The sequence below is a fragment of the Manacus vitellinus genome, unplaced genomic scaffold (genome assembly GCF_001715985.3).
Source record: "Manacus vitellinus isolate BGI_N305 unplaced genomic scaffold, ASM171598v3 scaffold_81_pilon, whole genome shotgun sequence".
In the NCBI taxonomy this organism is placed as follows: domain Eukaryota; kingdom Metazoa; phylum Chordata; class Aves; order Passeriformes; family Pipridae; genus Manacus; species Manacus vitellinus.
Window position 1 is genome coordinate 1,826,713 of NW_021940822.1, and position 26,605 is coordinate 1,853,317.

Consider the following 26,605-nt stretch of genomic DNA (forward strand, 5'->3'; position numbering starts at 1 on the left):
AAGGGTGGGAGACAGGTTGGGGGGCAGGGTGTGGCTTTCATCCTGCTATTTCCTCAGCCAGAATTCAGCAGGACCCCTTTTTCTTACCTGGTCAAAGATGAGTCACACACACTTCCTGCCCCACATTTCTCCATCATGGCCCCAAAAGCCATAGAGCTAGGGGAGGGACAGGATGTCCACCCAATCCTGTGGAGCCTCTGGTGTGCAATACAGGGATTGGTATCACACTGGCCTTCCCCAGGAACAAAATAGAAGCAGGTCTGTCCCTCATCCTCCTTCCTAGCCTTGGCTCTTCACACATCCTGGAGGGACTGAGCACTTTGGGGGCCTTTTTCTCCTCTCTCTCAAATTCCTGCTGATGTCAGTACTGGGCTCAGCAACTTTATTGTGGGGAGACAGGCACCAAGCTGTCATGTGGCCTCTGCCATTTCCTAAGAAACCAGCTTGAAAATAAAAAAAGAGCAAGGGAAAAAAAAAGAACAAAACCAGAAAGAACAATAAAAGAAAGAACAATTTAAAAAAAGGAAGAGAAAAAAAGAAGAAAAAAAAAAGAAACACAAAAATGGAAAGCCACAAGGAGAGAGCAGAGAGCTAGAAAGCCTGAGAGTGTAAATGCAATTTACCATTGCACCACCATCACACAGCACCTGCAGGGACAGATTACAGGGGAGCACTAAGGTTTAAAACGATTCCCAGGAGGAATGGTCCCCATAGGGCTGACGTTGCTCACCTCGCCATGCTCATCCCCACCTCAGCGTGACCACACAGCCAGGGAGCAGCCTGGGCTGCCCCCATGCCCCTGCCACCATGGCAAGGGTGGCAATCCCTCTGCCAACCCCCAGACAGGGAACCCAGCCCTGTACCGCCAGCGTGAAAACACACAGTCTCCTCTGCTTGTAGTGGATCGAAAACAGAGGGGATGGCTTTTGTGACAAAGCAAGGAAGGGTGGGAATAAGGAATATGATCCTGCCCAAAGCAGAGTCCTTCAGTGACCCAAAAGACCTACCTGGCTTGCAAACTTAAAAAAGACACAAAAAACCAATACAGACATAACCCCGGAAAAATAAAGAAAGGACAAGCTCTTTTCGCTACATCATTTTAATTGCATCGACACCCAGAAATACAAAAAAAAGGATACGTGCCAAAAGCCACCCATCAAAGAGCGGCATCCTTCCGTGGTGGGTGTTACTTCCACAGTCCTTTCACTCAGAAAAAAAAAAAAAAAAAAAAAGGAAAAAATATAGAATTGCACCAGTTGATGTACAAACACAGTCTTCCCTTTTGCACATATTTGTGGATTCTGCTGCAACAAGGAAGGTGAAGCCCCAGCACTTGCCCTGGCATTGCCAGAGAGGCTCCCTGGGAAACAAAGAGTTGTACAAACAGTATGAAGATTTTCTTACAAACTGCAGTGTTTACTGGTTTTTGGGGTTTTTTTGTATATTGTAAGTTTCAAAACTAGGTTTTGGGTCACTAATGGCTTGTAAAATCTCTTATCTACAGTGAATTTAGCACATATTTTTATTTTTAGGAATGTGTAAGGCATTTTGGTAAATTGAATGGTAAGGTCTAGGTTGCAGACTCGTCAAACTGAAGTCCCTTCCTTTGAACTGTCCTCTTTCCCCTGGAGAAGGAAAAAAGAGGTGAGTTACTCAACTGTATCTCATCATTCTCATGGCAGCTCAAGCCCCAAAGCATTTCACAAATAGGCCTAGTCCTGCCTTTTGGGCAGGGAGAACCATGAGCATAATCTCACGTGGTCCCAGGGCTTCCCAAAATCCAACCAAATCATTACTGGCATCATTTTTTGCCTCCATTTTTAAAACACTGCCTGATGTACACTTCCCTGGGGCCTCCACCAGTATCAAGGGGAGGGATGGCCATGGCCACCAACAAGTACCGTTTCCTGAAGCTGTTCTTTCAATCTCTTCACAGTTTCTCTCTCTTTGGCCAGTTGGTCCTGGGCAACCTTCAGTAGCTCCTGTAGTTTGGCTGCTGCCTGACCCAGGTCCTTTGTTAATTTTTTTTCTTTGTCAAGTCTTTCCTACATGAGAGTCAAAAGAAGGCATCTGCCTGAGCCTCTCTTTTACATCTGGTGACCTCTCCCCCCTCCAAAACATCCCAGGTCACCTCAGGTCTGCATCAAGCTGCCTCAGCTTGTGGCTAACAAGCCAGACTAGCACCCAGTTCCCTCCTCAGCAGAGTGACCAGGCATCACCCCTGGTGATGACCAGCTACAAGCTCACTCTGGCATCTAATCTGGAGATGCCATGGGCTGAGACCTCGTGGTAACTGGACAGTAACCCAGTACATGAAAAGCCCAGGCTGTGAGAGTGTTTGCTCGGGGCATCGCACTTATCTTGGCCAAGATGGATGCAGTGGCTGTGACTTGCAGCCTGCTGTCCTTCAGCCGTGGTGGAGCTCTCAGCCACCTCCCTGCAGGGTAACCACCAACCTTGCCCCACCCTCCTCAGAAATGATAAATCATGCCCTTAGTCCTGCTTGAACATGACTTTTGCTGTCCTGGCACAGCCAAATCACCTTGAGATGCTGGGCCTCCTCCATGTCCGAAGCTGCTGCGTTTTCAGTCAGTCTCAGCTTTTCCAGCTCTGCTTGCAATGTGCATGCTGAGCTCTGGGCCTGGAGGGGGACACATACTACTCAGTAAGCACAGAAGCCAACAGTGGCAGGCATGTCCCACATCATGCTCTGTACAACCTGAGTCCCCTGTGGGTGTGCCCTTGGTAAAGAGCTAGGTTGTACAGCCGCCATCAGCAGGACACTGAACCCAGTGTCAGGACACTGAACCCAGCATTGCTTCTGCTGATCCAGCTTCCACCAGGAAGATGGTATTTCTCGCCAGGAGCAGCATGAAACCCAGCTAGAGCCCTTAACCCTCAAGGCAAAGAGCTGGCAAAAGACATGGGGGGACTGGGAGAGGGGCAATGTGAAGGGCAAGTGTTGCCACGTAAGGGAATGCAGACAGTGATGGGGAAGAACCTTCAAATTAATTCTTGGGCTTCTTTAGCAGCCAGGAACCCATAAAGGCTTTGCAAACCTTTGTATCCTCCTTGCCCACACCTACCTCCTCCAGCTCCCGTGCCAGCTTTTGCCGCAGCACTTGCTCCTTCTCCACCAGCATTTTGTTTTGCTCCAGCTGGGTTTTCAGCTGTGTTGAGAAAAGGGGAAAACACTCAGAAATAAAATTTAAAAATTACTCAAGAAATGAGCTAGCAGGGACATCACCAAGAAAGCTGGGCTTAGACAGAAGAAATAAAAATTGAAGCTTTCCCTAGGACATCAAAGGGCAATAGGTACCAGCATCCCTCCTCAGCACAAGAGCTGGGAGGATACTGATGCCTGGGGCTTGGCTTTGCAGTGCCAAATTTTGCTTGCTCCTCAGGCAGCGTCAGCTGGGACATGGGATGAGAGGCACCCCATAGGGAAGGTCCTGGCAGGTCCCCATGCCTGGGAGGAGGCTTCACAGTTAACAGGATTAAAGGAGAAAGACAGAGCCCAACTTGTGGCAGCACTGCTACTGGCAAGAGGTGTCAGCCTGAAAGGGAACAGCCACTGCTAATACCCTCAGCCCAGCTCCAGCAATTTATGGAGCCTCTGTAATCATAATCCTCACCAGCTGGGAAGGGATCCTGGTACAACTTTGTTGGAGTGTCCCCTTCCTCCAAGGAGACCCAAGCCCCAAACCCAACAGGGCATTGTCACATGGTAATGCTGGCCCAAGGGCTTGCAGCATGCCCTGCCTGCATCCCCCTCAAATCTTGCCAGCCTGATGCCATGATGGAGGGCTCCCAAGGGGAACAACCTGGTGAAAGCCAGTTGGTGGTATGTTCCCAGTGGGAACAAGACACATGTTTGAAGGGACAGGGGGCTAGCTTTTCCCCAACACATGGCACAGGAGACAACACAGCCACGACAGCCCCAAGTAAAGCCATGTGCAGTTCTCCATGCAGTTAGAGATGGTGAGACAGGATGCTTAAGGGTCAGTGCCTCCACAGACAGTGGTCTCACCATCCTAACCTTGAGGGGTGCAGGCTCGCTTGGGTCAGCTTGTAACCTCACTACCTCTCCATCCTGTACACGGCTCTTCATCTCACTCAAGTGCTGCCTGACCTGGAGGGAGGACCAGCAAGCCTGGCTCAATTACACATCCCTGTGCTGCAGCCTTTACACGACTCACAAGAACCTACAGATAAAGCCTGCCAGCTTTTTTGCTTTCACAGAAGCTGAAATGTTTGGAAAACCACCTCAGTTTCTGCTACGTGCAGGACAGTGGTACCTAACCTGAGTAGCCTGAGGCACAACAGCTCCCAGGGGTGCAGAACACACACTCACGCCTCATCTGCTCTGCTTCGATCCCTTGGCACCTGTGTTTAGAACCACTGCTTGAGGGTTTGCACTAACACAGTCAAGGTATTAAATAAATCAAGGCAGGGTGGCAGGTCCCATTTTGCCATGGATCATAACTGAGATGCCTGGGAAGGCAGTTACTTGAACACTGCCTGCCCCCCCCAACTAACCCCCGCACACTCCATTTACCACCAGGTCTCCATCCTGCATCACACCAGCAGTGGCAGCCAAGCTGCAAGCTGACAGTGTGCCTTGGCCAGAAGGGAAAGTTGTTGGATGAACACAAGTGTATTCCACACTTACAACTGCCTGCCCATCTAATGAGATTAAGGCTAATGATGATCCCATGCCACATCCCCCTGGGAGCAAGGGGGTGCATCAGCTCGCTGAGCGAGCTACACAGTAGTGGATGTGAGGCTGGGAAGAGTCAGCACTCAAGAATGGGTGAGCAGCACCATCAAAACAAACTCCCAATGGTTCACAATCAAAGTACAGTGTTGCCGTGGGAGTTAGGTGCTGAAAAAATCTCCCGGAGCAGTTAATTAGGGGTGAGATAAGAAAGGGTTTATTATGCCAAGGCAAAGATGTTACAAGACACACGCCTGAGATGTTACATTTTATAATACCATCCATCCAATCCCAAATGGGTCCACTCTGTGGCCTTTACTCTGGACCGCCCCAGGTCCACCCCCTGAGAAATGGGTCTGGAGTGCATTTTGGGACCCTCTGTTCATCCCATCTTCATCTTCATCAGAGCACAAAGGGTACACAGTCACCCAGTTCCTGACCGTATTCTGTGGTTTAGGCCCTGATATGCTGTTCTGCCAAACAATCTGGGCCTTGCCTTGAGAAAAGACTAAACATTTCTGCTGTAGTCGGGGGTAGGAGTGATATAGGGAGCATAGAATGGGGTAAGAGGGTTAAGGAATGTGTAAACAAGGGTGCTACAGGGAAAGGGACAAGGGAGGGAGTGAGGGATGCTGCTTTTAGAGTCTACTTCCACTACTTATAAAACGTACAAGTATTAGAAAAATAAAAACCATTAGGGGCTTAAGGCATCAAGGTGTTGGGGTAACCAGTGTCCAGTGGTGGGGCAGTTGGGTTCTTCTGCTACATACCAGCTTGCACAAGCCTTGCTGCTCTCCCTTCCTTCCCACCCTCATCATGAGAGGAAAGACAGAAAAATAAAAATCTCCTCCCGTGTCTCAAACATTCCCTCTGGAAGTCTAGTGCCCGGCAGCACCAGGTTCCCCTGTGCACTGGCTGTGCCTTCCTCCCCTCCCTGAACCCACAGGAAGGGTGCTAGTCCCATGGCTGGGTTTGCAAACCAACCCCAGGCAGAGCATTGAGAACCCACCAGGACACCTCTGGGGACCCCTCCTTACCAGTGCCAGCTCCTTGCTCTGCTTCTGCGTTTCAGTCTTTGCTGCCTCCAGCTGCTCCTGGGACTCTGATAAGAGCTGCCTCAACTGTTGAGAAGGAATGGAAAGGAAAAAAAAATCCTTTTATGCACTTGTTTTTGGAACCCGTTGGCCCAAGGAAGCATTTTTATGATGCAACATCTTCCGAAAGAGGTCATGATATTATCACTTGTTGTCTGCTCACAGAGATGGCCATGAGACAGCTCCATCTCACCTGAGCCATAGAAATCACACAGGCCACCGAGAAGCAGTGCACAGCATCTCCATACAGATCTCTCTGACCCATCACTTTGTCCATGGATCTCCTGACTTTCAGTGTCTACAACCCAGACTGGAGCAATTACCTCCAGCTGTTTTCTTCTGCTTTGCAAAGCTGTAGATCACTGGGGCACTTCCCAGATCCCCAGGGCACTCCTCAAATCCCCAAAATGTGCATGGGTGGTAAGTCAGGGTTAGAAGAAAAATGTGGTTAAGAAGGTAACAGCCACCACACTTACAACTTCAACTTCTTTTGTGTAGTTTTGACGTTCAGAGCTGGCTGTCTGCAAGTGATTTTCCAGTTGCATTTCCAGAAGAGAGGTGTATTCCTTTAGCTGGAATAAAAGAGACAAAAGCAGGAAGAAGTTGATTGTTTGAGATCCAACACATCCCAAATATCCCATGGTCAAAGTCTGCCTTCCCCATGGCAATGGAACCAGACTCAACCCAAGCAAAGCATCTATCTGCCTGGCACCTGTGCAGACACCTTCTCCCGTACCCCAAAAACCTCACCTGATCTGTGTTCTGCAGATCTGCCTTCAACTTCTCCACCATGGCTTCAAGGGATTTCAGCTGGAAGTGTGACTAAAAGCAGAAAGCATCAGCGAAGGTCAGTGAACAGCATCTCATGGGGACAGTGTGCTCACTTTGGTTCAATCAAAAACTGGCTGATGTTTCACTCCCATCTCTCCCACTTCATCCTGTACCCAAGTGTGAAAGAGACCTGATGCCAAAGTGGAGCTCTGCAGCCTGGAGAGAAGGAGCTCTTCTTCCAAGGGAGGACGAGTTCAACATGCCCAGGCTGTAAGTCGTGGAGCAAAGTAATACCTTTTGCCTGCAGGAATTCAGCTGGCTACAGTCAGGTTTCAACACCCAAGAAGCTGACACCAGACTCTGCACAAGTTTCCTACTGAAAGCGCTCTTTAGTTTGGAAGCAGCAAGGTAGACTTTCCAATGAGGTGTCATGGACTTCACTATTATGAGAAGCCAATCTACCAGAAAAAGCATGGGGTTTGCATTTAAACCCGGGTTGATTTTTGAAGAGGACTCCACAAATGCTGAAATTTTTTGAAAGGAGGAATTCACCTCTTCTCCACTGAGAGGCAGGACTGCTCTGGAACTGTTCTAGCCACCAGACATTCATCTCATCACATACACCACCAACAGCCACGTCATCTTTTGCAATCCTACACCAGTCCTCAGCAGCACTGGTGCTCCAGGAGCCAGTGACAGGCTGAGAAATCAAAGATCTCTTGTACAAGAGCTCCTCCACCTCCCTGCAGTCCCAGTTAACTTCAAAACCCCATCTGATGGATGGGCAAAGGCAGACCATGGAAAATAGCTTCCTCGCAGTTCTGCATTCAAGAGGGAGGAGACAACATCAGTCTGCTTTGCAGAAAAGGCATGGCCAGCCAAGTTTTCCCAGATGCCAACCAAGTCACAAGAGCTCATGGAACATGCTCCCCACCAACCCCTTGGGCAATAGAAGCTCTCTGGCAGCTGCTGGCTGGCTTTTTATCTAGGAAGAGCAGTACCCAGAGCTAGACAGACAGCTGGACCCTAAACTATATGCAGTACATGACTTGGATCTCAGCTCCTTTCTCAAGGCTCAACAAGTGCCAAGGTCAATCCATGTTTTGAGAGCAAGCCAAGTTCTCCAGCAAATGAGTCGAAGAGCCCTGCACGTGCTCTCCTCCCACCTAGCCAGTGCCCACCACGAGGGCCCAGCCTGATTTTCAAGCATCAGAGCTTGGATTACTGAAAAGGCAACATAGTTTCACAACTATCATGCCTGAACCGAGGAGCTGAAGCCATTCCTGCAGCTCCACTGACAGGGTCTAGGCACACACCAGGCAGAGATGTGGGATCTATGAGGAAGACAGGTGCAGATTCTGCATGAGGTGGGATTTTTGGCAGCTGTTTTGGTGACAGGAGGAGTATATTTGAGGAGAAGAGAAAGTCCCAATGTTGTGAGGTTCCAAGTTGGCAGGAACACTTAGGGTCACCAACTGATTTTTGCCAACAGCCCTCCTTCTCCTGGAAGTCCAGCTCCAGGAACAACAAACCCAGGTATGCTGCAAACGCACCTTTTGGAGCTCCTCTTCAGAGGCTGTGAGCTTCGCTTTCCAGACCTTCTCCTCCTCCTCCACACTCTTTTGCAGGTTTCGCAGCATCCTTTCCTGTTGGCAAAGTCTCAGCTGAGCCCAGCTAACCTGAGCAGCATCAGGGCTGGAAGCCCTGGCATACGCAAAGCCTCTCCAAGAAAAAGAATTAGATGCCTCAGGTGGGGCTGGAGGCTCCTAACTCCTATTCTGGCTCGACCACCCTGCTCATCTGTGCCACATCCCATCACCACCAGGAAGGTTTCTAACACAATTAGGCTGAAGAAGAGCTCTAGAAACCTACGTTTCTCCTAATCCTCTGTCTCAGTGACAAATAGTCTTCCACATCGTAGCCCCCCCAACATACCAAGGGATGCCCACACTGAGCTCATGGGCAGCCTGGGCTGCCAGGAGACCTCTCAAGAGGTATTTCCAGTGGAAGGCCAACACAGCACAAAGGGCAGCAACTTACTGTCTCTGCGAGGATAGTTCTATACTGCTCACATTCTGCTTGTAAAGTGCTTTGTGTTTCCACTGCCTCTTTCAATTTAAGAGCTGAATCCTAAAAAGAGAGGGAGGGAAGAGCAAGAGAAGTGAGGAAAAGAAACATATAACCCTCCAGCACTTCCTCATCCCTCCACTTTCCAGCCCCTTCACTTACCAGGGGCTCTGTTGTAATCACTTGCTGCTTTAGCACACTCATAGTCTTCTCCTTAAACTCTTGTAGCCATGTATCATAATCCTGAGTTTGAAAAAAAAAGAACAAGGAAGAAAGAGGATGCTTAGACATCTCTCCTTCCCATGTGGTGGAGGCTCTGTGAGGGTCTGAGAAAACCTGTGCCCACCTGCTGTGAGGACACAGTGACTCCAGGAAGGGCAGAGAGCAGAGTCTGCTTAGTTCGTGTCTGGAATGCATTCAGCTGTTGGGCCAGCTCTTCCTGTAAGAGAGACCAATTGTCATGGGATGGAGGTCTTGGGCACCTGTCAGCCAGGCTGCCAACACTGCTCCTGCTTTTCTGTGCCTACAGGGGTGAGCCAGCACAGGAAACCAGTCAACACAGAAAACTGCTGACACCAGGAACTCTGAAAACATCACTTCCAGTTCACCCATCTACTCGGTTCCCCAGCCATAACAGGAAGCAGGGATACCCAGCCCTCAAGACAAACTTTGGAGAAGTTGGCAGGAGGGTTGGACCAGCACTGCCCCTAAGAGGAGGCAGGCAACCCAAGGACAAGCATGTCTAGTGGTTTCTGTTCCAACACCAGCATCACTGCCAGAAAAAAATGCCAGGCTCACCTTTGCTTTTGTAGCAGCAAGTAGTTTTTCCTCGCACACCTTCTCCACCATGGTCAATGCTTCCATTGCTTTCCAGTTCTTTTCGCGAAGGTCCTGCGGAGACCACAGAGGGCAATAAGCCACAATTCATGCCAAAGGCCACAAACTAGCTTGTTGGCGCTGAGGAGGATTTCAAAGCCTGCACTTAGGAAACTGGGCAGCAGTCCATCAGTTTGTTCAAGAGTCTTCCATCCCACTGCCCACATGCATCCCTTTTCCCTCCATCTTCACAGTAGCTTGATGCACCACATTGCTCAGAAAGTGGCCTTGAAGGAGCAGGGCAGAGCTGGAAGGGGGCAGGAGCTCCACAAGCACCCTCTGCCTGGAGAAGACACAGGCCAAGTGGAGGGATGTAAGGTGGCCTCCACCTAACTGATACCACTTTACAGTAGAGGGAGAAGGAGCGCAGGAGCAGTGAGACATGAGGGAGCCTGCTCAAGGATTGCCTTGGCCCTGCCACATAGAATCTCTCTGGCTGACCAGGTCCTAAACCTCCCAAGAGAACAGGGGACAGACATATTACCCCAGGAGCCCATCACCTGCTACAGCACATCAGCTCCAGCTACACAGGCCACCGGGGTGTTTCCTGCTCTCCAGCAGACAAGGCAATGCCTCCAGTGCTCTGTGGGGCTGGAAGAGCCTCTGATTGCACCAGAGAGCCATCAGTAGATGACTGTGACAGACTGTTGTTCACTCACGTACATTGTTTTTCATCTTTTGTTGCTCTACTGCCTCTCGCAGCTCTGTGGCTTCCCTTTCCAAAGATGAGAGCTGGTTTGTGTTCTCCTGGAGTCTGGAATGGCAGGATGCAGGAGTGAGTCTCAGGATCCATCTCCCTCCTGGGTAGCAAGCTCCTGAGATAGCCCTTCCTATCCCGGTCTGCTCCGGGATCTACATACAGCAGGATGGAGAGGGAGCAGGACTGAAAACCACAGCCAATGCAATACTGGAGTAGGACCTAGTTTTCTACCATCTTATGAGCAATAATAAAAAAGCAATTAGCTGTCTGGTTGTACACACTCTATAAGAGGAAGAAGAAAAGTGATCCAAAAGCCAAAACTGAGACTGCTCCTATCCACAGCTTGTTAGGCTGAGGTAGCCCACAGCTCTGCATTTTGGAAGTATCATCCTAGTGTTCTGAGTAACCATAAATCAGGGCTGCCAACTAGACACCAGAGAGCCTGCATCGTCCCTCCACTTCCACAGATCCCACATCTGCCCTGAAGGGACCCTCAGCTTGAGCAAACCAAGGAAGGTTCAGATCCTTGACAAGAACTACGCAAGTCTCTTGGGGTCCCAGGGCAACTGAACCACTGCGTTCCTTTATAGGAATGCTGGATGTTTGCTGGCAATGTGGGCAGCTGAGAAATCCTGCCCCATGCAAAGCCTGAGCTTCCTCAGAGGTGCCCAGCACACGGACAAGGAGCAAAAGGCACAAGTTGTGAAAAAGTTGTAAACTTCATTTAAATGCCAAGAAACCTTTCTGCACCAGGGGATGGGGGAAGAGGTTATCAAATACTGGAACAGGGACCCAGAGAAGTGGTGAATCTCCATCCTTGGAGATACCTGGAAATATTTTCAAAAAGCTTACTCTGGTTAGCCCAGCCTTGAGCAGGTATTTGGATCAGAGACATTCCATACCCAGGACCAACACCACCAGAACCTCCTATTCTGTAAGACTGGTCAGAATCCATGTGCTTGCCAGCAATTCAGTCCCACTTCAGAATGGACTGGCTGTTATTTGGGGCCAGTGCTGGAGCCAATAAATATTTTAAACAGCACTATTGGTCAGGATTGACCTTGATTTCCCAGCTTGGCAGTCCCCAAGCCTGACTGGAAGGCAGGAAGCCCTCACCCACAGGCTTAGTGCTTGAGGAAGCCTGGGACACACGGACAGCAAGCTGGAGGTGCCATAGCAGTCTCCATGTGCAGCCAGACCCACCTTGACCGCAGCTGCTTCATTTCTGCTTCATTGGCTGCCTGGAAGAGAGAAAGCACTTTTGTTACCTGCCTATGGCATGTGATGCAGGTCAATCCTTTCTGTGGCATTCCAGAGGGGATCCCAGAGGAAAGATAACACAGGCACTGTGTGAGCAGCATAACCCACTCCCTTTCTCCCACTCCAATTAAATGAGCACATAACCTGCAAGTCTCTGTCTTTTTCTGCCCCGCTCATCTGGCCTGCCTCCAGCAGAGCTTCGATGGACTTGATCCTCTCCAGAAGCTTCGTATTGTCCAAACTGGCATCCTGCAGTTTCCCTTTCACATTGTCCAACTCCAGCAACTTACTTTTAACCTCTGCTTCGGAGCTCAGCAGCTTGGCCTGCAGCTCTGTTGGAGGAAAGGATGAGAAACATGCTAGGGTAGATGCAAACAAACCTGGAGACTCCCCATCCTGCTCTGCCCAAGCAGAATCTTAGCCAAAGAAGCCTTGGCTGTGGATGCTTTTAGAAGGCACAGAAAGGGGAGGCAGGGACACAGGAGAGCACAGGAGAGAGGCATTGGAGTAACATCCTAGGATAGAACTATGAACCAGCCCATATCTTGCTCACATTAATACTAGGCAGCCTAAATTGGGTCTACTTGTAGATTACTTGGACCAGCTCCACCAAGCACCCAGCTCTGAAAGCTCTCAGTCTGCCCCAAAGCTCTCCCCATGCCAATCCCAGTTCCTCACCAGCAATGCTCTGCTGCTGTCCTTTGGCCTTTTCAGCGTCTGCTAACAAGCTTTTGTAGCTGGTCTGGGTTTTGTGGAGCTCATCACTGACTTCATCCAGCCTCTTCTGCAGCATCACCTCCACCTCCTGTTGGGAAGCCTGAATGGCAGGAAGAGAAGGTTTCCCATAGTGTAACAGATACCCCAGGCAATTTGAAGCAAAGCTCCACATGTCACATAATGTTATTTTTAAGCCATACTTTAGGGGATTTAAGTCACTCTTTCCCCACATTCCCCCTGTGCATGATGCATCTTGCCTCGTGCTCACATTTTGTCATCTGTCAGCCCCCAAACTGGGAAGCAGACAATACCCAAATGTCTCGGTTCTGGGCCAAGACCACCCTCCCCTCTAGAAACCTAAGCTCTGAAAAACCTCTTAAAACCCCGGTCCAAACACACTGCCCCAGCCCAGCAGGGAGAGGTGCTTAACAGGACAGAGACACCCAACCACACGTTTCCACACATGGAGGAATTTTCTGTGTGGTTTGGGCCAGGGAATACTTTTTTTTCCATCTTAGAAAGCAGCAAGGAAGAGGCCTGGCCAAGGCAGGCATTTTGAGGGGGAAGGCAGGGGAGAAGGATGACACAGCTCTGCAGGTACAAATTGCACCCTCGCAGATGGAGAAACGTTGTTTTGCATCGAGGGGACAGAGAAAGGTAAACCAGCAGGATGGTCTCTGTCCAAGTGATGCTTCCAGCACACCAAGAAAGCAGGACTTCTCTGTTTTTTGAGGATTTGACTCCGTATTCTCAGCTCAGAGATCTAGGTGTTACTGTGTTACATTCTCCCCCGCATTTTAAACATGTCCTTGACTTCAAAGTCTTCCAGGTAGTATGATTTATTTAATTACTATCAAGGTGTTGCAGCAAGCTGAAAGAAGTTCTGGAGAAGTTCTCCTAAAAGCATGTCTAGGAGCTAGTACTTTGAGCCAGGAAGGTGGCTTCTGCCTTCACACCAGCTGCATGTCCATATCATCCCCCCTGCCTGCAAAAGCAGCTGGGGCCAAATGCAGCCCACTAAAAAGAGATGTGCACAGAAAAAAATAAAAGCAAGGATATCAAAGGACCCTCGTCATAGGAACACCTCTACAAAACTATTTTGGTATGTGAAGACAAAGGTCTCCTTCACCACAGCCCCTTCCTAAAGAAGCCAGAGCAATTCAGAGACCACAGCACATGCCCGAGGGACATATCACATCCCTTACTCTGCTACCCTGGGATTAATGGTCCCAGCATCCACTTTAGCAGCATCCCAGCAAGAGCACTGTTAACCCCCCCTGAAGATGTGAGTACATGTGAGTACAGCCTGGCTGCCTGCAACACACGACTGTGTGCTCAGAGGTCTACTTGGGAGGTGTCCTTTTAACACCCCTAAACACCCCAGACCCAGCCACAACAAAAAAAGCCACAAGCTCTACCTCCTGCACCACGGAGGGAGAATAATAGGGTTAAAAACATCTGAGTTTCAAGAGAGCACCCATAAAAGAAGGGCTTCAAGATCGTGCTCCCTGGGCTCTGCTCATGATGCAAGGCATCACACTGGTGTGCAAGGCGCACACTGAATGTGACAAACTAATGGGGGAGAAAGCAATTAGGAAGCCTGCAAGGCAGCTTCCTTCCCAAACATGGACATTTATCTCCCTCCTAGCTCCTCCCGTGGCCAAGTCCACAGATCCCATGCAAGTTAGCCACCTGCCCATCTCTGTGAGGGGAGTGGGTTTGCTGGTGCCTGCCTGACCTGCAGCTGTTTGTTTTGCTTCTCCAAAGCTGCCGCTTTGATCTCCCAGCTCTTCCTCTGCTGCTCCTCTTGCTGCAGCACCTCTGATTTCTCAGACAGCTCTCTCATCAGCTTGTTGCATTCCTGCCGTAACTTGGCCAGCTCAGCATTTTGCCTGCATTAACAGAAGCAGGGTTATTTTAGCCAACAGGCCACTCAAGCCTCTCTGATGTTGCTTAGGGGGGAACACATCCTTCTGTGTGCATCATACAGGACTTGAAACACCTCAATGGCTTCACTTGCCTATTTCTAGGACATGCCTGGTCCTTCAGGGAAGGGTCTGAAAGAGCTGTCAAATTACTTTAGAAAAGCTGCATTTCAGTCACAGGAGACATTCCTTTCTTATGAAGTAGAGGACATGAGGATCTGTCTTACCCAGACACAAGAGGAAGTACTACAAGCAGCTGGAGTCTGCTCTGTAATTATTTGACCACTGTTAATCACCAGTCATTTCAGACTTCCTACAAAAAGGAGTGTGAAATTCTTCTTTTTTTTCTGCACACACTGGGCTGGTCTCTGTTCTCTGCAGCATCACTCCCATCAAAGAGCCAGCTGCATTTCTTCTCAATGCTGTAGTATAAGAGTATGAGCTTCCCTATGGGGGAATAGTGCCACAGTGCCTTCTGGTCCCCTCTCCCACCTCCACTGCCTGTTGGCTCTAGCATCAGCACAGGTGACCCCGACGCAGAGACTGATGCCCCCACCCATCCATTTGGGAAGAACATCTTTGTTTCCCCTGGCGGCCCCCCAAAAGCCATTTGGCAAGCTCTTCCTCCCTCATTCCCTCCTCTACCTCCAGCTAGTTGGGGTGCCTGTAAAAGCACCTTTGAGAAAGGGGGTGGCCATGCCCGATGGTCAACCAACCCCAGGGTTTGCCAGAGGGCAGTCCCAGGTTCTGCCCCTCACCCCAGCCTTACTTGCTTTCCATTTGGCTGGTGGCCTGGTTGAGGGCGTCCCTCAGGATGGAGTTCTCCTGCTGCAGGCGAGCCAGCTGTGTGTTGGGGCCATTCTCCAGCTGTTCCTGCAGGGTCCGGATCTAGAGGAGCCCAACAGGGGTTAATGCCACCACTGGCCACTTCACTGTCCTTGTTGAAGCCCATGAGATGAGCAAGAGGGACTGGCAAAGCCGGAGGGTGTCTACTGATGCTGACAGCCCCCAGGGACATGACATCCCATGAGACTGCTCCATGGGCCTCTTCTCCCTCGACCACCATGGTCCAGGAGCATCACAGGATCTCGCCCCCCCAGAGGCTCTTGTCCCTTCACACAGCTCAGTCTTCTCCCAAAGACCACACACCTGGCACCAGAAGCCACCTGGCAGATAAAGGAAGAAGCTTCAGAGCACAGCATGGGGCTCACCTTGACCTGGAGTTGCTGCGTTTCGCTGACATGGTCCTGGTAGCTGGCCTGCATGCGTGCCTGCACTGCCACGATCTCCCGCTCACGGGCCAGCAGCTGCTCCTTCAGCTTGCCCTCTGCAGCCGCTGCCTTGGCCCGCTCGGCTGCCAGGTCCTTCAAGCAAAGAAGTCATCCAGTTAGTTCTCAGAGTATGGGTTTCCCCATTTTAAGGGGATGCAAAACCAGTGGCCTCCTAGCTCAGAAGACTAAAAAGTTTACCACTTTCACTGGTGCCCCCATGCCCAGGTACATTTAGCACTTACATTTCCTCCTGCATTTTGTTTTGGGCTCTGTGGCCACTGGATGCCACTGTTGTTCCATATTGGGCCAGCTAAGAGAAAGGAGTAAGACAGCCTGGAATTTTATCCCCCACTCCCCTCCCTCCCCCAGGATCAATAACATCACATAACATTTGGGACAAAGCAGGAAAATTATACAGATGGAACTTGCCAGCCACCAAGTTCAGCATGGCGGGGGTCTGTTCTGCCTTCAACACCCAAAAGAGATGGAGGCAGGGGTCTGAGTAAGGAAAGGGCACTGTAGATAGAATCCGGCTCCTTACAAAGGCACCTTCTCAGCTCAGGGGATCTGGGCAGAGATGAGAAGGGATTTGCTTTTCTCCCTGAAGCAGAAGAAAGCTGCAGTCTCTTAAGGGAAGGGTTTTCCCCTGTTTCCCTTATGGCTGCCAAAGGGCACTACCCTGCAGTTCTTCGGGCTGGTGGGGATCTCCTCCCCTTTTGGGGAAGAAAACAGCAAACAGGTGAAGAGCCCAAAGAGCCCCAGGGCTTCACCTGCAAGGGGGATGAGATGTGGAGAGCAGCAGGCTTATGGTGAGCCATCATGAACACAGCCCACACCAGGGATGCCAGGAGAGCCACACAGTGCTTACCTTGCTCAGCTCCCGCAGCTTGTTTCTGGCAGCAGCTGCATGCTCCTGCTCAGCTGAGAGCTGCTTCTCCTTCTCTTCCAGCTGGCGTTTCAGGATAGCAACCGGGTCACCCTTCTGAGTGGCCTGCCAGCATGGAGTGGCACATCAGAGGGGATGACCACCTTCAGACCCATACCCTCCTCTGCACACACACAAGATCCTGCTCTCTGCTCCAGGGGAGAATTCAGGTCTGGTCTACAAGGGGCCAGCCTGCCCAAAATTGGGGTGTCTTCCCTCCCCTCCCACCTTCCGAGACTCGGCAGAGCCCAGGCAGCAGGTGGTCACAATGGCACTGGTAGCCCTACCGTGTGCCAGGTGTCCATGATGCCCATTTTCTCCGTCAAGATCTCGATGAGCTGCTGGGCCTCACCCTCACTGAACACCATGCTGCTGACAGTGGACATGAGTGTCTTGTAGGGCAGGTAGAGGGGCCCATCTGAATCCGTAGGTGCTAGGGAGGAGAGAGGAGGGGTTGGGACTGCTGGAGACAGAGGCAGAGATACAGTATCATTTCAGTTGGCTTCAACCCCACAACTGCCATGTCAAACCATCAACTACCCAGATTTCCACAGTCATGTTTGATGCCTCTCTAAGTGAAAGCAGTATGAAAAGTGCTGGAGATGATACCACACATGGGCTTCTTGAGCCAGGTGCTACCTCTGCCTGGCTCTGCTACTGGTCCCAGCACACTACTATCACCCAGCAACTGTTTCTCAGCAGGAGCTGGGTATGCTTTGTCAATGCCAGGGAGCACAGATTGTTGGGCATTAGAAGTTGGACTGCACCACAATACAACCTTGCTGAAGGATGTCACCCCATGCAGTGGTGGCAGTGATGCAGAATGCATCCCATCTTTCACCAGGCAAGTTTGCTCCAGCTCTTTGCTAGGGGTAAAACATGACTCCAACCCTTCCCCTACCACTCTGCTAACCTGGGAAAGCCAAGGAGCATCAGGGACCATAATGCTGTTGTAGGACATGCACATGGTCACAATGGATAAAGGGTGGTGGGCAGTGGTTTAGGAGTTACCACACTGTGTTGGAGCAGAGTTTCTCCTGCAGCCCCCAGAGAGGAGCCTATGCTGGGGCAGGTTCATCCTGAAGGACTACAGCCCATGGAAGGCCTCATACTGGAGCAGGGAAGGTTGTGAGGAGGAAGGAGCTACGGAAAGGGGCTATTATTAACTGACCACAGTCTCCATCCCCCTGCACCACTCAGGGAGGGGAGTTAGAGAAGTCAGAAGGGAAGGAGTGAAGTTGAGCCTGGGAGTGAGGGCAGGGGGGGAAGGTATTGTTTTAATTTTGTCTTTGTTCTGATCTATTTTAATTGGAAATAAATCAGTTTTCTGCAAGTCAAGTCTGTTTTGCCAGTGACAGTAATTGCTAAGTGACCTCCCTGTCTTTATCTTGACTCATGAGCTTCCTCTTCTTATTTTTCCCCCATCCTGTTGAGGCGTGAGAGTACAGCTGGGTGGGCTTCTGGCAGCCAGCCACAGTCAACCCACCACAGCACCAGAGCGGCAGAGCCGCTCCTGGCTTCTGGCTACCAGAAGCCCTCCTGGCTTCTGAGATGGCAGCACTAACCCTGGCAGCAGCAGAGTTTGTCTCACCAGCCACAGCCACTTCCCAGCAGTGCAACCAGGGCCCAACGCTTGGCTCACACTTTACTCAGGCTGGTAACTGCATGGATGCAGGACAGCACATCGCATTCCCTGGCTCAGTTCCACTGGGTGGAGGGACCCACACAAAGCAAAACTCTGTCCATCTCCCAATAGTGTCATGCAATGAAGCCTTGCAAAGGCAGGCCTAACGCAAACCCCACCTTGCAGATGACACATGGAGCCTGGGCAGCCTTCCAAGCTGTGGCACAAGGAAGCCTATGCTGACACCGAGCCCATGTAAAGAGTCGGAAACCTTGTGCCTTGCTGAGGAAGCAACGAAACAAGAACCAGCCATGTGGCAAAGCTGCCATGGGAAAGCACAGCAGGACAAGGGGTCTGAAGAGCCGCTTCTTCCACCCAAGAGAACTTGGGTGAAACAAAATACACAAGAGAAAAATACCACAAGCTGCTCTCGTCGGGTTTGCCATCTGTTTCAGTGCTGAGCATGTGTCTTTGAACACTTTGAACACCAATTGTTATCTGCCACAGGATAATTTGTTGCTTTTGCCTTTGAAGAGGAGAGACCACAGCTTGCCAAAGGCTGCCCACAAGACCTTGGTCAAACTGCAGTCAGCTTCAGGGTGCAAATACTGCTGAGAGCTTTCCTTTGAAAAATCCCACAGGAGCAGCTAAGACAACACTCTTGGCTTTTAGGACATGCAGGATTGGCACTTCATCCCCAAGGGAATCTAAGTTTGGAGCAGCCAGAAAAACTCCGATCTTAACAAATGCTAGAAGTTCATTTCCCATTCACACTCCCTTAGCTGTTACAGCTTGGATTTAGGGCCACGTTTTTCAGCGCATCCATGTATTCCAGTGTTAAGAGAAGTGCATCCATGGATGCACACAATAAACCAGTCACCTTTAGTTTTCCCAACACCATCACTGCAATACCCTCCAGAAGCAGTTTCTCAAATCCTTTCAAACTGCATCACTATGTGGAGATGACCTTTAGTAAAACTCTTTCCTCAGAAGAGCAGATACAAGGGTTTTAACCCAATCTTGGAAACCAGCAGCTACAAATGTCCTGCTGAGAAACAGGCCCTCTTCCAAAATGTGGGTGTGGAAACTGCCAGGTTACACTGCAATCTAGGTTTGGACATGCTGCAGAAGGTTAGCAAGAAGGGATGTGTTTTTATTTGGTAGGTTTTTTGGGATTTGTTGGGGTTTTTTTGTAAATAAAGAAATGAAACACCACATCACATCTTTGAGAACACCTGAGAGACTTCTCCCATGTGTCCACATGGGAACACTTCTACAGGTCTGAAAGCATGCATATTTTTAGTGCCAAAAATAATTCCCAAACTGTTCCCATTGGTACAAAGAGAGGCAAGACTCCAGCTACAGAGCTGATTTCCCCCTCCCTACACCTATTTATAATCTGGAGAGTTCAGGACCACCTCTTTTAATCTCTTCTATCTCAGAGTCAATCAAGTGAGGCATGATTGACGATGGACAAGTTTTCCCTTCCCTGTGACATATCCAAAGTAATTTCCTTCTAATTACCCTATGATCAATCCCCTGCAGTATAAAATCCCATCAATTCTCTCTCCTTGAAGAATCCTTTTTCACCTCCACTGAAGAACAAGGAAACTCTAGCAGTGACCCACTTCCACGCAGAACCGTGGTACAGATCCTCTGTGCTTTTAATAATCACGGGTGTGTGGGGAAAACACCTCATCTTGGCTTTCCACCCAGATGTCCAGCACCTTGGCAGCTGTCCCTCTCCACGATGGGTACACGCACCTCCTGTTCATTCCCATGTACAGATCTGCTGAGACCCACAACACAACAGCAAATCCAAAAAGAACCTGTAACCCAACCTGTGTGCAGGACCAAGGAGCTAAACACCAACTAGAGGTACCTGATCAGGAGGCAACACATTGCAGAGTGAAAATAAGTCAATAAACTCTTGACTTCAACTTTACTTCCCCCCAGAGAGAATGATAGTCCAGTACAGGCTTTTTTTAGCCCACCTATCCCAAGGTGCACATGGCCCATCTCATCAGAGACAGCCTTTCTACAGCTGTCCTGTTTCCAATGCTGAAGAATCACAAAATCATAGAATGATTTGGGGAAGGGACCTTAAAGATCTTCTAGTTCCAACCCCCAGGCCATGGGGTCAAGAATGAAGAGATCTCAGAATGGGATAGACCTGTTTTAACACCATCAAGATACCCTGGCGGCTTACTCTGTGGGGATATACGAAGAGGAATTTGGCCTTACCTGGCTCACTCTTCTTCTTGGATGCAGCCTTCTTCTTGACAGGTCCATCATGCTTCTGCTCCTCATGGGTCGGAAGAGCATCGGTTTTCTTGATGGTGACAGGGTTGACAGGAGCACTTTGCTGTGTGCCAACTGGTGGCACAGCCACAACAGGCACCTCCTTAGGGGCCACCTCCAGGACAGGAGAACTTCTGGGGACACTGACAGGAGGTGAAGCCAACATCAGGCTAGAAGCAGGCTCTACCTTTGCCACCTTCTTCTCCTTCTTCCTCTTCTCCTTAGGTGACAGAACAGGTTTCTCCTTTTCCTGGGGGACAACTGACACTGCTGCAATTGGAAACTCCACTGTTAAAGGCTCAGACACCACAGCAGCTTCAAGAACCACATCCTTGGGAGGGTCTGTCACTTCCTGAGTCATCTGCTGCTCTGGGATCTTTCCATTAGGTTTCTCTTCCTTTTTCTTTGCTTTTCCTTTCTTCTCAACAGATTTCTCTTTTTTCTTTTTCTCCATTTTCTGCTGCTGGGTCTTCTCAAGCTCTTTGCGTTGCTTGGCCAAGGCTTCCTCATAAGATGTCTCCTTCATGGAGAAGGTGGACACCAGGAAGATCCCAATGGCTGATATCACCATAAAACCTCCGAAGACCACAACACCCAGCGTCTGAGGGTCATACACATCCATCCTGCCTTATTCTTCTGTGCCTGCAAGATACCAGAACAACAGCTAGGAGTGGGGAGGGGGTGGTGGAAGAAAGAAATGCAATGGCCTCCCTGAGCAGGGAGTTTCACATGGGCATCTGTGCCTCCAAATGGCACCATGCACTGAAAAGACAAACACTCAAGATTCACACAACTGAGGGCAACCTGCCTACACACCCCCAAGTTTGTGCTCCTCTGCTGCATTGCCCATGCACAGCAGTCCGGTTGTACCCCAGTGATTGAACTCCACTGGTTGCAGCGATCTCCAGAAGAATCAAAGAGGAGGAATTAAAAAACAGGGATGCAATCAATCAGAGACAGCCACAAGCCTCATTCCATGTCCAACGGGATGGTTTTGCATGATCCTAGGCAATACCTGCAGCAGTAAGAGAGCCCACTTTCAGACTGTTTGGTGCAGGTTGGCCAAGATCTGGGCTTTTCCTGGAGCAACTGGCTTTCTCACTGAACCCAGATGCATATCCAGGTCTCAGCTTTGGAATAAAATATCCCCCTGGAAGGAGAAAGTATGTACAGGAGAGTTTTCTCCAGCTTTGCAGCAGCCCTTCCCTTCTCTCTTTGCCACCTGCACACTGTGGCACTGCTGACTTCTGCCCAGCCTGGCAGGGAGGATGCACATTGACGGCACCCCACTAGGTAGCTGCTCCCAGCTCCCACAGATGTGAACCACCCCAGCAACAATGCTGTGTGCACGGCCACCGCACACAGGACCAAGTCACAACCATTTTTACCAGTAAAAGTCTTAAGTTCAAGCTAACAAAAGAAGTCAAGCCTGGTCATTAATTATTTCATCTTCCAAAGAGATTTCTGCAGGAAGAAGTGAAACTTGCAAAGGGAGTGCTGGATATGGTGCTTCTCTTTCCACCTCTGCTATTAGCTGGCAAGAAAATCGGGCACATTCTCATCTGGCAATTCTCATCCTCCTCGCCAGTTTCTCCACCTGTATAACACATGGAGTGTCAACAGAGACCATACTGCCTGGTCTGAGATCTGGCAAGCAGGGTGCAGCCACACCTGGAGAAAGATGCAATTACCTCCACTCTTCTTAATGGCTAATTGAACCCTGTCCTAGTTTCAAGACCAATTGCTGCTGTCCCATGCATGCGTTTCATCCATCAGGTCATCACTTTCATGTGGCAATGAGGTGGCTCATGAGCTCCCAGATGTTGGTGTCAGTTAATCTGCGAAGGGGCACTTTCCAGGAGTTGCAAAGGCTCTGGTTTCCCATCATTGTGACCCAAAACACAATGAGCAAAATGCAGAAAGTCCTTGGGTATCAGAAATTCTCATCCTGCTTACCTGTAGTCATTATCAAATTTCCTCTTTAAGAGGTTGTGGGTTGAGGAAGGAGGGAGGGGCTGGAAAGGGAGGAGGCAAAAATTAGAATAAAACTAAGGAGATCAGCATCTTTTCAAACTGCAGTGATTGCAGGGAGACACCTCAGAGGCTCTTCCTTTCTAACAGCTGGAGCAGTGAACTTGCAGCTGCATCCATAGTTCAAAGCTGCTCCTGCAGCAAGGTGGGGACAATGCAATGAAAAACTCACCTCCAACACCTGACCAGGGGGTGCAGAGCTGGAAGGAACTGCAAAGCACCCATCTCCCACTGGAGAAGGACGCCTAGGGAAGGATGTTCTAACCAGCAGCCCAGTTCTCCCTGCCCACCTCTCCAAACATCCCTGCAAAATGGGAGAGAGAAGCTGGCAGGCAGGAGGGCTGTCAGCACCAGCTGGAACCAGCTTCCCCTGTCAGGGCCAATTTGCTACCCCACAGCACCACTCGAGATCCCAGCTGATACTACAGGCATCATTATTTCACATCTACCCTGGCCATTTCATACTTAAATGGCCTTAGCCCACTCTATCCCAGCACAACTGGTGCTAAGTCGCTGCCTTCTGACTAGTAGCATCGCTTTGGGATGATCCCAACAGACAGATTATTCCTAACCCACGGAATTAAAAGGACTTGGATTTCCTCTCCCTGGCAGTAAATAAAATGTAGGGCTGGAGAACACATACCCACAACCTTGTGTTGGACTTACGGCTACACCAAAGCACCCAGGAGCTGTTTTAGGGGCAGAACAAGGCAACCTGCATTCCTCACCCAGCAACTCAAACACATCAGTAACATTAAACCCTTCCTGACCTCACACTGCCACAGCTTCATATATAGATAAAAATCTGCTGCTTCAGCTTCGGGCAAGAGCATCCCCAATGCTGGCAAATGCACTCCAACCCCACCAGCTGGTACTGCCACCCTCAAAATGGTGGGAATAGAGAGAAAAATCCAAACCTCCACTACAGAGGATGGGTGAAAGGACACAGCACTGGAGCCCTCTGCCTGCCCCACACCCTCCAGGGATGAACCCTAGAAGCCCTTACAGTGTTTGAGCCCCACACTCCCTCTCCCCTGCAAGCACCCTTACCCAGCCCCACCAGCTGCAGTAAAAGCTGCCTGTACCTTGCCTCCTCTCCAGCTTTACAGTCAGGGTGAGATAAGGATGCAGATTAGAGCTGAAGTCCTCCCTAGCTGAACAAAAGCACCCCAACAATCCCCTCCAAACCAATACCGGAAAAAAGCAGCAAAGAGCACTAGATAGAGGAGCTGTGAACCTGCAGAAGAGCCATGGCAGCAGCCAGAGCTCCTGAAAGCAGCTGAGATGCTGAAAGCAGCTGAGATACTCTCAGGGGCCATCCAAGCTCCCACCTCTGGACCAGAAAAACTCCGTGTAGGTGTGCCAGGAGAATATCCACAGTGAAGAGTGAGAGATGCCAACCCGGCAGCAATCACTCTCAGCAGCACTATCATGGCAAACTTTGGTCCTGTCTCAACATTCATGCCCTGCAGCCTACAGCACTGGGCTGGTCCTGTCAGACCCAGCGCTGACTCCAAGGAGCAAGTTCTACCTGTAGAGTTCCTTCTGCGGTTGAGACTTGGCACAACTAGCTCAGCAGCTTGTTCAGGGAAGAGCCTATCTCTCCAATGATGTGAAGACAGCAGCAGGCTGTACACAACCACAATACACTTAAATCAAAGCAGGCTGGCCTTGGCATTTTGGGGATAAGGAAAAGTCTTCCTCTGGGAACTTACTGAAGCATAGATGCAAGAAGCGTTTATGCCACAGCATTAGCATCAGGAGTGAAGCTCTGTTGTGGCATTTCCTGACCTTGCCACCTTTGCCCTTTGAAGTGCTGAAAGTTTGCTCCTGGATTTGCACAAAAAGACAGCAGTCCCCTTTGCAAGCACCATGGCAGGTGTGCACGCACCTTGCCCTTCGGCAGGAAAGCCCTCCTTGCTTCCCACCTGCACAAAGCCTTAGCCAGGACATGGCAAAACAGGGCACCCAAGGTACCACTGCCTGTCTGCTTGCAGATGCCTAAGGGCAGCCTCATGTGTTCAGCTTGACAGCCACAATTTGAAGAGGCTCGAAGACTTCAGCATCCTCCCTTCTGTAACTTCTGGTCCTCCATAGGACTTTGCACTCACAATGGCATTTTTCAATCTGACGCCCAGATTGTTCTGGGAGAGGGTTGTGTCTAAGGGGTGCACAGACACCACCAGTTATCAGAGTCCATGCTCAAAAAATCAAGTTCAACATTGAGCGCATATGCCTCCATGAAGTTTTTGAGCGGAATCATCCTCTACTCCTTCCCCAGCCAAACAGTGGAAATCATCAAATATTTCCATGTGCAAACTCCTTTCCCAAAATAGCTTGTCCAGATAAAGCTTTTCACCACCACAAGAACAGGAATATGCTGGACAACTGGTATTTCACTTGGCTTTGTCACGTAAAGGAGCCGGCCGAAATGCTGTGCTCCAACTCTTCCATTCCTGGGGCTTTTGCTTGTTATCCATCAGATTTCCCAACATCCCAGATAACAGCCCAAGAGATCTGACCTCCCTCGACTCCCTGCATGTCCCATCACCTCTATTTGACCCGAGCAAAAGTCGAACTTGCCTTCAGGAAGCTAAACAAGTAAAGGACTCAGCCTTGCTGGGTTTTGAGCACCAAATAATTTCCAGGATGAACCAACCCACAGACACATGACATGACAGCACCAGGGCCATGCTCAGTGTCTTGTGGTCACATTTGTCACTGACAGCTAAGAGTCAAAAACCAGGCTAGAACCTTGCCACCTATTCAGCCTTTCCTTCCCTCTGCAACCACACATGAAATCCACGGGAATTCAGTATCTTTGTGACCCAGCCCTCCACCAACCCTGGCTTAAATCAGCCAGGCCAAGTGTCAGGTGGGCAGGAGCAAAGGAAGAGACAGGTTGTGCAGTAACTACAGGAACCTTATTTCTTTTCACAGTCAAAGGAAAATCTATGTTGTCTCCTCCTGGTCTTGATAGGTGCGGCAGCTGAGAAAAGACACTCTTTGCAAGCAGGATGCTGTTCCTCTAGCAACCCAAAACTTGCACCTTCACCATGGTATCAAGGTGGCATCTCAGGTTAGAGCAATACACAAGAGGTAATGAGGGGGCAGAGGGCAAGGAAAGAGACATGGGTTCTGCATAGCCCACAGCAATGCCTGACAACATGTTAAGCACCTGAAGCTCTCTTTCCTCTACATCTCCCAGCAGATTTAAAAAAAGGAGGGAAAGGGCAAGGAAGAGGGAACTGGGAGGCCTAATCCTGTGAACAGCAAGGCAATCCAGCAGCAGTAGAAACAACAGCGCTGCCAGCAGATAAAAAACAATCACCAGATACTTCTCCTAGAGTTTCTCTCTGCCCTACTGCAATAAATTGAAAACTAAAAACAAATGAGGAAAGCCTACACACCACGAGCGGATCCTGCCCACGTCCCCAGCAGCCTCTGTTTAAATAAATTTTCTGTGTGACTGTGCACTTGCAGACTTGGCAGCATATGTTACTCTACACAGCGACTCCGGATTAGCCAATCCTCAACAGTTATAGCTCAACTTAACTGAACGTGTCTCAGTGCTCCATTAGCTCTTGCAGCAGCAGCAGCCAGCTGCCAGCTGGCTTGTGCTTGCCAGCAGTGCTTGGCAGTGCTGCCAGCTCCCTTCCTAAGCCTCGGAGTGAAAAAACAGGCAGAAAATACATATATATATATATATATATACATATATATAAATACATATATATACACATACACACACACACATATATATTTAGGAGAAGAGCATAACAGCACCATAACACAGATGCAGTTTGACTACTCCCTGAGGCAGCTATTACAAATTTTCTCTCCCCTCTCTGGCCCAAAGCAGCTGGCCCTCATCAGCTTCTCCCGGGGGCTCACTTTCTAGGTAGCCCCAACTCCTTCCAGCCATTTCCCGATGATGCAGGTGAGCAGAGGCCACTGCCATTGCTTCAGTGAAGGGCAGAGCTGACATTCCAGGCGTGGAGGCTTCTCCATCGCGTCCAGCCACGTGTTCAGCACACGCTCTCCCCCTGGACTGCTTCCCCAACGGGCGAGGAGTGGGGCATTCCGTCGGCAGACCCCCGGGAAGCCTGGTGATGTCCAGGTTGGAAAGACCCCAGGGTGGGGGCGAGCGGTCTCCGCCTATGGCGTCGACGCCACTCTCCAAAAGCTCGGGGACCCCGCACTGCCGGGGGTTTCCCGGTGCCAGGAGGGGGCTGAGTTAAGAGAAAAAAATAAACAAGGACAACGGCCCGAGCGCCGTGACCTTCTGTGACTGCGATTAATCAGATTAATGCATGTCATCGCGCC

General features: G+C 50.1%; 1 protein-coding gene across 4 annotated transcripts; it reads right to left on the reverse strand.

Moving 5' to 3' along the window:
• Positions 1 to 1,083: 1,083 nt before the first annotated feature.
• On the reverse strand, positions 1,084 to 21,154 carry RRBP1 (ribosome binding protein 1). Of its 4 annotated transcripts, none has more exons than XM_018085499.2 (23): positions 21,065 to 21,151; positions 20,192 to 20,890; positions 16,611 to 16,783; positions 16,267 to 16,389; positions 15,339 to 15,491; positions 14,897 to 15,015; positions 13,941 to 14,094; positions 12,164 to 12,302; positions 11,630 to 11,817; positions 11,429 to 11,466; positions 10,189 to 10,279; positions 9,448 to 9,540; positions 8,996 to 9,088; positions 8,812 to 8,892; positions 8,623 to 8,712; positions 8,136 to 8,228; positions 6,562 to 6,633; positions 6,288 to 6,383; positions 5,755 to 5,838; positions 3,087 to 3,170; positions 2,543 to 2,641; positions 1,902 to 2,045; positions 1,084 to 1,625 (listed from the first exon to the last, which is right to left on the reverse strand). In XM_018085499.2, the coding sequence occupies exons 2-23, from the start codon at positions 20,868 to 20,870 to the stop codon at positions 1,587 to 1,589; spliced, it is 2,925 nt and encodes a 974-aa protein (XP_017940988.1). In that variant the 5' UTR covers positions 20,871 to 20,890; positions 21,065 to 21,151; the 3' UTR covers positions 1,084 to 1,586. The 4 variants fall into 4 exon arrangements, with proteins under 4 accessions (XP_017940988.1, XP_017940987.1, XP_017940989.1 ...); XM_018085498.2 differs by having other exon boundaries at positions 16,611 to 16,786; XM_018085500.2 differs by having other exon boundaries at positions 16,611 to 16,756; positions 21,065 to 21,150.
• Between the last annotated feature and the right edge of the window lie 5,451 nt (positions 21,155 to 26,605).